The sequence below is a fragment of the Colius striatus genome, chromosome Z (assembly GCF_028858725.1).
Source record: "Colius striatus isolate bColStr4 chromosome Z, bColStr4.1.hap1, whole genome shotgun sequence".
Classification (NCBI taxonomy): Eukaryota; Metazoa; Chordata; class Aves; order Coliiformes; family Coliidae; genus Colius; species Colius striatus.
In genome coordinates, this window is record NC_084790.1 from 10,009,780 (window position 1) to 10,023,968 (window position 14,189).

The 14,189-nt window shown below is 37.8% G+C and overlaps 1 protein-coding gene across 1 annotated transcript in view; it reads right to left on the reverse strand.

Moving 5' to 3' along the window:
• ADGRV1 (adhesion G protein-coupled receptor V1) overlaps window positions 1–14,189 on the reverse strand; it is a 270,716-nt gene that overhangs the window by 175,090 nt on the left and 81,437 nt on the right. The window contains exons 57-70 of the mRNA XM_062018552.1: window positions 13,564–13,737; window positions 12,978–13,160; window positions 12,140–12,319; window positions 11,364–11,528; window positions 10,035–10,152; window positions 6,848–6,971; window positions 5,594–5,732; window positions 5,280–5,465; window positions 4,695–4,927; window positions 4,065–4,213; window positions 3,764–3,965; window positions 3,076–3,295; window positions 1,734–1,976; window positions 404–553 (exon numbers count right to left, since the gene is read on the reverse strand). Coding sequence (XP_061874536.1) covers window positions 404–553; window positions 1,734–1,976; window positions 3,076–3,295; window positions 3,764–3,965; window positions 4,065–4,213; window positions 4,695–4,927; window positions 5,280–5,465; window positions 5,594–5,732; window positions 6,848–6,971; window positions 10,035–10,152; window positions 11,364–11,528; window positions 12,140–12,319; window positions 12,978–13,160; window positions 13,564–13,737 — 2,466 coding nt within the window. The remainder of the gene's footprint in view (window positions 1–403; window positions 554–1,733; window positions 1,977–3,075; window positions 3,296–3,763; window positions 3,966–4,064; window positions 4,214–4,694; window positions 4,928–5,279; window positions 5,466–5,593; window positions 5,733–6,847; window positions 6,972–10,034; window positions 10,153–11,363; window positions 11,529–12,139; window positions 12,320–12,977; window positions 13,161–13,563; window positions 13,738–14,189) is intronic.

Below are 14,189 nucleotides of genomic sequence, written 5' to 3' on the forward strand. Positions count from 1 at the left end.
TTTAGGTAAATAAACAAGAGGAGTGATGGTTTGACAGAGTCTGATTATCACCTGTAAGTATGACTGGAAAAAAGAAAATTCTGATGACCTCAAAGAAAGCTCACTCTAAAAGTATGGTCTCTTCTTACTCCCCTCAAAAGCACAGGAGGAGACAGAGAGAGAAAGTGACAGAAGCACTACAGAACGGTCTTTTGTTTTCACCCTGGCCAGGGGAGACTGAATCTGACTCACCAAATCATAAGTGCTGGGGTTGAGCCTTTTCTAAATTAGTCTAATAGGTAACATTTAAAAAATGAATTTGAGAAATAAGCAACTGAAAGGCACTGAATAAGATATTCCTCCATGCACTGATACTGAGGGTGATTTCAGATTATACTGTTTATTAAGAAAAGAGCATAAATACCGTTATGTTTCCCAGAGTGCCTTGAATTCGTCTGAGAAACAAAGTAATAATTTGTGGCCCTTCTACTGCTGAGGGTTCTGTGTAGTTATTCTCAGTTAATGATTCAGGAGCAAACTGTACAATTCCATTGGGATCACCAAACTTCTGTATCTGTAAAAAAGTGAACAATCAGAAAACAGAAATTTAGAGTGAGTTATATTCTTATTCAAAGTATTAAGATTTTCATTGCTAGATACTACAGGGCATATAACTATTGGTTTTTTCTACTATTTTTTTTGTTCCTGATAAGATTCAAGAGTATATTAGTAGCTTTAAGAGAGACTAAGACTTGCTCTTTTGTGAGAAAATCCTACAGTTTAACTGAGATCTAAATTGAATAGAAGTCAAAATGATACTAAGAGACAGTAGATAAAGTATGAATGACCCATTTACAGGTTTCAGTATCCATGTTCAAGCGATAAAGGACAGTTTTATTTCAAATGCTGTAACTAAATATTTTGATTTTAAAGCAGGACACACTTGGACTAGTGCACAGAAATTCTTCTAAAAGTATCAGTTTGGAAACTTAGTCCTCTTGAAACTAAGCTTGCTCACATGAATCTGTATGAATCGCTAGCTGCAACAAGGGTTCATAGTGAACTGACAATGGAGTTGTAACATCAGTGAGAAGCCAATTCACTGATGTGCAAGATGAAACATTCAAGTCCAAGGAATAAACCTGGGTCTCTGAAGGAGAAACTGAGGACTCTTTGGAAACAAAAGCTAATTCGTAGAATCGTATTCTATCATCCACAGAACAGAAAAAAATCTTCCCCCCCTCAAAAAAATCCAACTTCTAGAAAAGATTTCTCTTTTTCTGGGCTTTTTATAACAGCATTATAAATATTGTCTTAGTTGCACTATCCCTAGAGCAATAATTTGTCTTTGACTGCCTTTGCCTTCTCTCATAAATTTCTGCTTCTCTTGCTCTGCAATAGTCAGATTCTCTCTTTTCCTGTACATGTGATAGAAGCTGGAGGTGGAAAGGAACAGGTCAAGGACTGAACAACAAAACAACATTTAGAAATGAGGGTCCAATCCATGCCCTCTCTAAAGAGTACACAGAAATCTGCAAATAAGAGGGCCAGGTCAGGGCTCATATAATAACGTTTAATAACAGATTTTTTTCCAGCTTTTAAGGAGTGAAGCTGTAACAATACACCTAAGTAGTACAAGGTACAAAAAGCCAAATGACAAACTATAATAATTATGATTAATTTTTAAGAGCTTTATAGAATAAATACCACTATTAACACAGATCTCAGAAGAAAGAAAAGCAATAATGACTTACTATTAGTGTAATGGTGTTTGCCTTAGGATCTATTTCTGTTTCACCTTTCAGAAGGCTCAATCTAATAATGAAGATCTCCTGAACTTCAGTTTCTTCTTCATGAGGATAGATTTGTAGATTAATAGTTCTCAGACCTCCTTCTCCATCCCCAAAATAGAATGATCCATTCACAGGGTCACCAATGTCACTATTCAGGGGAGATAAAATCTCTTCTGAATTGGGTCCCAAGATGTCCCAGTTAATCTGTAGAAGATATGTTTCAGATTCAGAGGAGTGATTTATTATAATAGCCTCCCATGGGGGAGAAATTGTGAAAGAGTACAGTAAGTGACATAAAAATCAGTTGAGAAAGTGTGGGCTCGATGATCAGGTAATGAGGTGGATTGTTAACTGATTCAAGGGAAGAAAGCAGAGTTGTGATCAATGGGGCAGGATCTAGTTGGAGGCCTGTATCTAGTGGAGTCCCTCAGGGGTCAGTGCTGAGACCAGTACTGTTCAAGATATTCATTAATGACCTCAATGAGGGAACAGAAAGCACTGTCAGCAAGTTTAATGATGATACTGAACTGGAGGGAGTGGCTGACACACCAGAAGGCTGTGCTGACATTGAACAGACATGGACAGGCTGGAGACTTGGGCAGGAAGAAATCTAATGAAATTCTGCAAGGGCAAGTGCACTCTTGCATCTGGGAAAGAATAAATGGTATCCTGGGGTGTATTAGAAAGGATGTGGGCAGAAGGTTGAGAGAGGTTCTCCTCCCCCTCTACTCTGCTGTCAGGACACCACATCTGGAATATTCTATCGAGTTCTGGGACCCTCAGTTCAAGAAGGACAAGGAGCTGCTGGAGAGAGTTCAGTGCAGGGCCACTAAGATAATGAAGGGAGTGGAGCATCTCCCTTATGATGAAAGACTGAGGGAGCTGGGGCTCTTTAACCTGGAGGAGGGGTGATCTCATTAATGTTTACAAATATGTGAAGGGTGGGTGTCTGGAGGATGTAGCCAGGCTCTTCTCAGTGATAATAAGCTAAATATAAATTCAACTGAATGAAACCAGATTAGTGGTGATAGGCAAAAATTAACCATGTTTTCAGTGTAATTAGAAACTTTTTCAAAACAAAGCACTCAAGATCATAATAAAAGGAAGAAAGTAGGAGGAGAAAGGGAAGATTAAAAGTGTAACAGCATTTTCTGTTATATTGCAGCTATATATGATCCAAGTTTAGTAAAAAGCTACAATTATCCTATTAGAAATTAGTCACAAAGAAGCTCCTGAAGGAAAGTGAAGGAACTTTTTGACCTAGTTAATGCAAAGCACTCAATCTTTGACAGACAAGTGGTACCTGTGTCTCCCCAGACAATCTCCCAGTCCTTTCCAGCACCAGGGACACTGTCATGGGTGCATCAGGGTTGGGAAGAACAATCCTGCTTTGGTTCAGAAATTGGATGATGCCCTGAGGAGAGTCACTTTTGGCAATAGTGACCTGGCTCACTAGGTGGAGCCCAAGGACTGCTCCACCGGTGGCTCCTGTCAGCTGGATTTCAAACTGCTCTGCAAATTCACTGCATGAAGAAAGAGATTCTGAGATATCCGAGAAAAAGAATAATTAAAAGTACACTTAGTAATTCAATCATGCATCCAGATGGATCTGTTTAAAGGTACACAGAAGGTTTAAAGGTACACTCTGTACACATGCAGTAGAACATTCCTCCTATTTCTGTAGAATTGTATTACCCAAAATAAAAATATTACTCTATTTTCCTCTCATGTTAATTTTGTTTCAAAATATCCTTCACAGCAGTGCTATTAACATTTAACAAATGTTAATTTAACAAATGTATCCATTTGCATAAAATTTAACAGGAACTACAAAACTCTAATAATAACTTTTTTGCCCCCTTTAAATTCAAGTGACTTTTCAGGACTGAAGAAATTTGGTTTTCAATTACAATACTACAAAAAGACACAATGCACATGCTAAAAGAGGGTTTCTGAGGACTAAGTGAATAAATATCTGAAAAAATAATTACCTTTCTTCATCATCTATAATAGAGATATAAATAAAAGTCTGGTTCTGGCCATGATCAAAAATGACAGAATTATTATGGATTATGTAGTCTACACCATCAGGAAGTGCAGAAATACTCCGAGAAAGAAAATCAGCTGTTACGTAGCCGTAAGTTCCATGCCTTCTCACAACAGGAATCATGATTAATCCAGCATCCTCTTCCACTGCAAGAGTAATTGAGAAAAAGTTATATTATTTGAAAATTTATGCCTCTGCCACCAACTTATACCCTAAACCAAAGTGAAAATTTAAGACAAATGTACCTTGTATAAAGATATACTGTGGATCAAACTCTATGATGCCCTCTGCATTATCGCTTTTTGCTATAGTGACTCGTACTGTGGAAACATTCCCTATTATTGGAGGTTGATCCACCTGTAGACCATTTTCTTTTATGGTAAAATCAAATCCACTTGCAAGAATATAAAAAAAGAAAATTACGTTATAAAAATACATGAAAGTATTAAAACAGCTATGACAATTTGTCAACTATAATAAATACTTTGTCTGACAGCTACCACTGAAGACTTTCTGGTCACACTTTTTCAAGCTATATGCAAAAATGGCAGTTTCTTCACAAAAATGTGTACCTTTAATTTTTCCATTCACATTTTATTTTATTATTTGAATTTCTAGCAACTCCACAACTTTTATATTATGTATGGAATTTCACTTTTAAAAAATCTAAATCAGTAAAATGTTTATACTAATGTTAAAGTAATTGGGTTCCTCATACAAAATACATTTTATTAATGATAACTATTATAGCTGTCTTATGATATTTTAAAGTGAAACAGTTGAAATCCAGTAGTGACTTTATGCAGGTAGATCAGATTACTAAATATAGTTTGTTATTCTGCTTGCAATCAATGAACTGTGAATTTTATCTTTACCTTCCTTGGAGTTCCACTTTGGTAATTATCACTGAAAAGTCTTCAGGACCTTCAGGAAAGTCATCATCACAAATTTCAACCAAAATCATTTTACTCTCCTCGTGTGGTTCAAACAACAATTCCCTTGCTGTGAGAGTGAAATCAATTCCCTCCTCTGCAGTCCCACTTATTATCTGAAAGCAAAGATGAACTTGCCCATAGGATCCCCTGGAACGCACAATAGTGATGTTAACCTGAGGGAAAGAGGACATTTTGCTGAAAGAGGACATGTTTTTCTGTTACAGTGGACTTTAGGGGACTGTTCTAAAGGCATCTTTTCAATGGTTGTCTCAGGTAACAACAATTTGCTTTAGTACATACTACATGTAACTTAGCAGATAGCCTTCTTTCTCAGAGTATTAAAAAATTCCAAAATCCTCAGTCAGTCATTCTGGAGACTTTGCTCTGATAAATATAAACTAAATCTTTGAGTTTCTACCCCTCCCCCATTGCCCCCTTCCCCTCCCAAAAAAAGTTAAGCACAAATTTAGCAACAATTTGGAAATCTATTGATATTTTATACACAAAGGAATTTTAATTTAATACCCATTTTTCTTCTTCTGCTGTTTGCAATAGCTCTCGTGAAAATGAGAACTCCCCATATGGAAAGTCACTTGCAGCCATGGTAATATTTGCTGTGCTGCTAGATTCATTTATGAGTCCTCCATCACTGATTCCAGTTAGTTCAAACTGATAGTAACGCTTCTCCTCAGGGATGTTGTCATCTACAGCCTAAGGAGAAGAACCAATGAACACTGAAAGGATTTAAATCTTTTCCAGGGAGAGAGGCATAACTAACCAAGATAGGAACTAAATATAAGGAAGTATTTGAAATAGTTACTGGTGAAAAATCTTCATACCTGTATTAGAACAACTGCTGCAGACTGCCTATCACGCATTGTCAAGGTCCCTGACGTCTCAATGAATTCTGTGTGATGAGGAGGTGTTATATTCCAAGATATTGTGATCTCGCCAAAAAGCCCTGGGCCACGTATCAAACTGCAAGTAAGAACACAAACATGGATTTCATTTTCTACCCTTAACATTTTCTATTCACTACAGAGAGACATTATATTGTAATTTTGCATGATAAAAACATTATCAGCTATTTGAAGCTTGAATTGTGATGTACAAAGTCATTATTAATAACTTCAAGGCAATAATAATTCCTCAGTTCTGTTTTATTTCCCTGTGTTGGGAGGCATATTGAGATGTATTTTTACCAAGATGTCTTTTAAAGTTTCTTTGCACACATAGACTAAAGGTGGGGGCTGAAAACTGAGCTCTCTTGGTTCCATTATACTTTTCAGGAGATAGACAAGCAAAACAGAAGGGAAATGAGACTCAAGGGTAACACCAGGGGCAGTTTGGTTTTTAAAGACAGCAGGACTCTAGAATATTGCTATAAGATAACTTGAGAAGTGTTCTGTCTGCTATGGTCTAAAAACCTAGAGCCAATACTATTCTTATCATCAGTCTCAGTGAACTAAGCAGTGGCAAAAATTTGTCTATACCAAACATGATCTTCTACATGACCTACAGCTACCACTGCACAAAGCGTCTCAGGTTAGCACAGGAAGATGTTCTGTTGCTTGTATTTTCTGGTTCACTATGGGAAAGTGACCTAATCCTTTTATCCAATACTCTTAGAATGTGTGCTAACATCATCATTCCTTTCAATTGCTTGGAGTCATCTGAGTCCAGTGAAGTAATTGTTTCTTGTTTCAACTAAAAACCCAGTTTCTACTTGGGTTATGCTAGCCATCACAGCAATATACTAAAATACAATTCAGGTACCAATTGTGAAAAGCACAAAGCATCTTCAAATGTCATTGATATCTTTCCCTCTTTTCCTTTCATTATAGCCTGCTTTCCTTTAACACATCAATGTTGTAAATAATTTGAAGACTGAAAGGAAAATTCAGAGGTCCCCAATAATACTGCAAAGACACACATGCACAGAATATTCTGCCCTACTTTAAAAATAAACATCCCATTTATTCTTTTTTTCTGATTTTAGAAGTGACAAAACATGCAGCATTCAAGAAATTCTTAAATGTTGAGTCTCATAATTTTTGAAAATAACCTGTTGGAAAAATGAGTGATGTACTCACCTAATAAGAGCAGTTCCGTTATAATTTCCTGAAGGTTCTCCAATTAGAACATGCCTGGATGAATACGCTATCCCTACCACCCCAGAAGCTCCTTCATCACCCACAATAATGATGGTTGCCACACCTGTGAAGAGAACAAAGTTTCTCATGGTAAACAAAAACTAACTAAAGAGCTAACTTTTGAAAATGCTGTGACTTGAATGTTTACATACTGGCTTCCCTAAGGAATCTCTGTCCTTGGGGATACTCAGAATTTGAGTGGACCAGGCACTCAGCAAACTCATCTAATTGTGAATTCTCCTGTTCATTGTTTTCAAGTGGATGACCACCCTGAATGGTCCCTAACAAATCATTCTATGATTCTAGCAGCTCTGAACCTAGTTTTGGTTTTTGCTTCTTTTTGTTAAAAATTCTTTACAGCCAATGTTAACTAGAAACAATTAATTTAGAATGAAAATCTGTGATTTAAAATTCTCTTTGATTTCTTCAGACAAGGAAATAACTTAGGGAAAAAGACAAGGTGGTGAGGTGGTGAGGGGTAATGTGGGCCTGCTGCTAAATACTGAGGGTGCCCTGGTGTCTGAGGATGCAGAGAAGGCCGAAGTACTGAATGCCTTCTTTGCTTCAGTCTTTACGGCCAAGGCTGACCCTCAGGAAGCCCAGTCCGGCAATGGTAACAGGATGGCCAGGACAGCAGAGGACTTGACCTGGGTAGAAGAGGAAGAGGTTAAAGACTTGTTGGTCAAGCTTAAGGCTCATAAGCCAATGGGTCCTGATGAGATGCATCCTAGAGTGCTCAGAGAGCTGCTGATGTGATTGCTAAGCCTCTCTCTGTCATTTTTGAACAATCATGGAGGACAGGCAAGATGCCTGAGGACTGAAGAAAGGCCAATGTCACGTCAGTCTTCAAAAAGGGCAAGAAGAATGACCCAGGAAACTACAGGCCGGCCAGTCTCACCTCCATCCCTGGAAAGGTGAGGGAAGAACTCATCTGAATGTTATCATTGAACATATGAAGGAAAAGGTGGTTATCAGGGGGAGTCAACATGGCTTCATCAAGGGGAAATCCTGTTTGACCAAACTAATAGCCTTCTACAAAAGCAAAATTGGCTGGCTAGATGAGGGGAGAGCAGTGGATGTCATCTACCTTGACTTCAGCAAGGCTTTTGACACTGTCTCCCATAACATCCTCACCAGAAAGCTCAGGCAGTGTGGCTTGTATGAGTGGACAGTGAGGTGGATCAAGAGCTGGCTGAATGACAAAGCCCAGAGGGTGGTGATCAATGGCACAGGATCGAGTTGGAGGCCTGTGGCCAGTGGAGTTCCACAGGGATCAGTTCTGGGGCCAGTCTTGTTCAACACCTTCATCAAAGACCTGAATGAGGAGACAGAGTGTACCCTCAGCAAGTTCCCTGATGATACCACACTGTCTGATTCCCCAGAAGGCTGTGCTGCCATTCAGCGAGACCAGCTTGAGAGTTGGGCAGAGAGGAACCTCCTGAGATTCAACAAGGACAAGTGCAGAGTCCTGCATCTGGGAAGGAACAAGCCCCTGCACCAGTAGAGGCTGGGGTTCAAACTGCTGAAGAGCAGCTCTGCAGAGAGAGACCTGGGAGTCCTGATTGATAATAAACTAAACATGAGCCAGCAATGTGCCCTCGTGGCCAAGAAGGCCAATGGCATCCTGGGATGCATCAAGAAGAGTGTGACCAGCAGGTCAAGTGAGGTTCTTCTCCCTCTCTACTCTGCCCTGGTGAGGCCTCATCTGGAGTAATGTGTCCAGTACTGGGCTCCTCAGCTCAAGAGGGACAGGGAACCACTGGAGAGAGTCCAGCGCAGGGCCACCAAGATGATCAGGGGTATGGAACATCTTTCATATGAGGAAAGGCTGCGGGAACTGGGGCTGTTTAGTCTGGAGAAGAGGAGACTGAGGGGAGATCTTATTAACGTTTACAAATATCTAAAGAGTGGGTGTCATGAGGTTGGGACATCCCTTTTTTCTCTTGTATCTAGCAACAGGACAAGGGGTAATGGGATGAAGCTGGAACACAAAAAGTTCCATTTAAATATAAGAAAAATCTATTTCACTGTGATAGTGATGGAGCAGTGGAACAGGCTGTCCAGAGAGGTTGTGGAGTCTCCTTCCTTTGAGGTCTTCAAGACCCGCCTGGACATGTTCCTATGTGACCTGATGTAGGTGACCCTGCTTCTGCAGGGGGGTTGGACTAGATGATCTCTAAAGGTCCCTTCCAACCCCTACCATTCTATGATTCTATGATTTACCAGTTTGTCTGAGTGCAAATAGTTCAGTGTTCAGCTTGCACAGTGTCTTGTCCCAATACGGAGAACACTTTATTTTGTACTATTTTTTATTGGTTTGAAACTAAACTTCATGTTTTGTATCAACACTGCTGAATTGATTTCAAAAAATGGTACTACAGATGACATCCTAAGGCATTTCCAGTGGAAATCATGTCTCCACTGTGATAGAGTGTTTAGATAATAGAAGAGCATAAAGGTAAATTCTCCTGCATATTCTTTCTGAAGAGAAATAGTTTATGTCAGTGACGGACTGACATAATCTGATCAGTGTAATGAAACCATGCCTAAATCAACTAGATCTCAGCAGGACTCAGCACATAATTCTCTCCAAATTTATTTACACTGTGTGAACAGGACAGACCCCACTAAACTGGGGCTGTTTAGTCTGGAGAAGAGGCGATTGAGGAGTGATCTTTTTAACATTTACAAATATCTACAGGGTCAGGAGGTTGGGACATCCCGTTTTTCTATAGTAGCAAGCAACAGGACAAGGGGTAATGGGATGAAGCTGGAACACAAAAAGTTCCACTTAAACATAAGAAAAAACTATTTCACTGTGAGGGTGATGGAGCAGTGGCACAGGCTGCCCAGAGGGGTTGTGGAGTCTCCTTCCTTGCAGGTCTTCAAGACACACCTGGATATGTTCCTATGTAACCTTATTTAGGTGACCCTGTTTCTGCAGGGGGGGTGGACTAGATGATCTCTAAAGGTCCTTTCCAACCCTACCTTTCTATGAAAAGTCAGAACTGATACCAATTAGCTGAACACAAAATGTGTAAGTACTTCAGACTAAAGTGATATGAACACTTACTAGAATCCTGATGTTAAATGTCTCAAAATAGAATTGAATGAATAATTTTTTTACCATTTATAGGGGATATCTCTGCATCACCAGTAGAGACTAGTTGAATGGTAAATGTTTCTTTCCCCTCCAATAGGCCATCTTGTATCACATGTAAAACAATCAGCTTCTGGGATTCCGTCTGCATCACATAAACACCAAAAGATATAGATATAGTGAGATGTATATATATATATATGTTATTATAGAAAAAGGGTTTTTTTCTTTTACAAATCAAGAGTTATTTATACATGTGCTTGATATATTCTGTAATTTTTCTTTAATATTACTTTCTTATCTGGCTGAATTGAAATAAAATTTGTCTCTCAAACATTATGCACCACTCTAAAAATATTCTGGCTATTTTCAACTGAATAACAGATTAAATTAATTTTAAATTAGCTTAGATTAGATATATTAGGTCATAGCAAATTCCTGTCTAATCCACATTTTTGTCATGGGCAGTAGCAAATGCTTAAAATGAGATAAAAGAAATACATACATACTATATAACTTGCAGTACAACATACACATGTACTTGTATTTTTACAAGTATATATACATAAGAACTTCAGGGATTACAAACAACGTTCAGCCCTACCAGTGGAGAAAGGATAGCAAAATAACAGCAGAACTTTCCCAAATACTAGTGTTCTTAAAAAAAAAAAAAAAATCCAGCTGATTAAAATAACCAGTATGTCCATTCATTAATGCAAAACAGCCTTGTACAGACAGAATAGAGCATGCTTTATGATATAACACTTTTCTTCATTAAATATGTGGAGTGGACTGTAAAAGATTCATATTAAGGTAACAACTATACCTTGACAATATCCAATATTTTGGCTCCTATTTCAGAGCTTTAACCTGCCACGAAACACAAACCAAATAATACTGTCCAGCTTGGAAGTCACTAGGGTGGGGTATTTTTGTTTTTTGAGGATTTTTTTTAATCTGCATATTTTAAGCATTCATTTATCCTTCTCAGCCTTTCAATATCAATTTTCTCCTTCGGTAGTCTGATACTACAATGGGACAAATATTTCTTTAACCACTCTTCACATTTGATACCTTTTCCTTCCTCTTTCTTAATCATAAAAGTAATTTAGATTTGAAGAGTCTATCTTCCTGATAATTACACTATGCTGCCTAAAAAGAGTATGTCAGTTTTCCTTTTCTATTCAAAAAAACGCTGCATACTGACAACCCCACTAATTCAAACCGGCCTTTCCTTAATGTTGTAACTCCCTATTCCTATATACATGTAACAACAACCACCACACAAACATCCATAATAAAAAGAAAGAATATATAAATCTAGTAGTAAATAATTTATTGCAATATCATACATACCTCATTGAAGTGAAGGGTACCGTTCAGAGGGGTCAGATCATATATGGCTGCTTCCTCGAGAATCCATAACACTGTAACTGCTCCTCGTCCTCCTTGACTTCGGCTCACAGTGAGCAATACAATGGCAGCAGAGTCATCAGGTGTCTGAGGTTCCTTCACTGTTACCTGATAAAGAAAGAGAAGGAGGAAGCAGGAAAAGCCGTAGCAAAAGCTATGAATATTGACTTAAGATAAATAACAAAAAATATTATCAATGACATCGTAAAATAAGGACAAGAGTGAAAATCAACAGGAAGATAACAGAAGTAAGAAATGTGTTGAATTCTGCTAGCAAAGATTAGTCACTTGTGTTATTTCTGTAAGCCCTATGATTCAAAACAATTACAGACAATGAGTCACAAGCAGGCACTGCACCAGCAAAATGCAGAGCTGAAAATCATTCACCAACAAGAACCAAGATGAAATACATTTCATAACTTCTTTCCAAACTGTAATTTCAGTAATACAGATTATAACAAAACCAGACAGACTACCTGAGATGTTCTGAATTGTTAGCACACTGAATTTAATTAATTCAGTCATGCAGAAATCTACGTCTATGCATCAGTACTTTTATTGTCATCCCTATGTAGCCAGATGAAGACAAGCACTAATATGCTGTTCAAGGAAGCCTTGTCTTCCACTGCAATGAAGTTTACCAAAACTGGCTGTGTGTTAGCAACACAAACCCACTATCCAGCTTTAGTAGAGAGGAGTGCAATCCAAATAAAACTCACATTCTTTTCTTCAAATCCAAATACTCCAACAGGGGAATCATTGGGTGGAATAGCAACAGTTACCAGGGTGTCATCCCCAAGCCTTGCACCACCTGTTACCCTCACCAGGGCAACCTTGAATATCTCAAGGAATTCAACTTCACTGTCATCTATGATTGTAATTTCTATTTCTCCTGTAGCCTGCAGAAATTGTTTAAAAAAAAAAAAAAAAAAGAGCAATGAAGTTTTATTTATAATATTCTGTAAATTACTTGAAAAAAATATTAAATTTAAAAAAGGTAAATTTTATCTAATAATAGATAAACATACATTGTTCAGTGGTGCTTTTTTTATTGTACTTGTATCTTTATAATAAAATAACATTTAGTTTTTAAATTTATCAGCATAAATCTTTTATGTTAAAACTAGCAGTGCCTGTAGTGCAGGTAGAAAATGCTGTACTTAAACCAGAATTCTACTCACAAAGTATCTCATTCTGTTTGCCAAAGACCAGTTCTGTCACTTGAAATCAAAACCCCTTGTGTACAATAAGTACTGTCAGGGGCTTATGCTGAGAATTTATAGAGAAAACAGGTTCTGTTACAAATTTTCAATGTAACAGGTTTTATTATCAGAAGTTACACCTTCACTCATGGAGGTACACAGGCATACAACCCTACTTGTTCAATGTTTATGTACATTCTGCTTCCCCATGTTAAAGAACCGATGTCAGAAGCATCATTCACATACATGAGACCATAAATAAAACATTTTCAATGAAAAGATGCAAATTCCGCTGAAAGAAAAAGAGAAACTTTTAAGCTGGTAACCCAGAGACAGCTAAACTTTTAGTGCATACCTGCCCATCTGCAAAAGTAAGGTTCCCAAACGATGGTGTGAAGTCTTCAAACCCAGCAGTTAGATGAATGGCTTCCCAGTACAGTGTCACTGGCCCAAACCTCCCAGCCTGTCGGACAACTGGAAGTTTCAATATATTCTGTGGTGGTGGTACCTCATAACCAGTAACAGCTCCAGTTATATCCTGCAAATTCAACAAGAAACTCCAGAGTGTCAGAGCAAACTTTTTTTTTTTTTAGTACTGACTCGCAGGTAAAAATAAATGCAGAAATATATAATCATTTGTAAACTGATCTGAATTCAGCATTGACTTTGCTCTGAGCAAAAGTCTGGATCAGATTACCTCCTGAGGTCCCTTTCTGAATACTCTGTGATATCAGTTTTAGTACTTCCAGTTCTCCAAGAGAATTCATGTATTGATTTTGAAGAACCTTTTAAGAAGGAATTGCTTGTTAAGTATCTAGCCTTTTTATCCAGAACAATTTAGTGTCATAAAGCCTATTAGAACACTATCAAAACTGATCTGGAAAAATAAGATTCTCCTGCTGTAATGCTATTTAAAGTGTTTTTCACTTAAACTTACTTACCTTTGTAACATTGAAACTAAATACTCCCCTGGCATCATCATTTTCTTCAATTGTTATTTCAGCTATTTCTAACCCAAGCCTCTTCACACTTGGCTGACTTCCAGTAAGAGAATCGACCAGTTGCACACCAGTAATATTGATTATAAATCCTTCCTGTAATTCTGGAACATTGTCCTGCAAAAATATTTTTAAACACCACTTTTAAAATAAAACACTCTCAGTAGCAACCTATGCAGGAGGATGGCCACATGTAAGTTGCTTATTGATCAAAACCTCTCAGCACTTGAGACCATTATAATCAATCCCTTGCTTCACACTGTATGAAAGGTGAAAAAGACAACCTTTGCTGAGCTTTAGAAACTGGAGTTGGCAGTCAGATTCCAGATCTGTAAGAATGGTGGAGAGCATTGCTGTCACTTGTTTCACCTATCCATAACAAAGATGGCTAGATTTCAGAAATTAAGACACAATTTGAAAAGCAATATCTCAGTTCTGAATATTTTTAAAGAATATACATTTTTTCTGTGAAAAAGAAACCAATCTTTCCTGAACTACAGAACAAGTCTGTTAAGAGACATGTAAAGTGAAATAAATCCTATATAAAAATGTTCAATAAAACACCAACA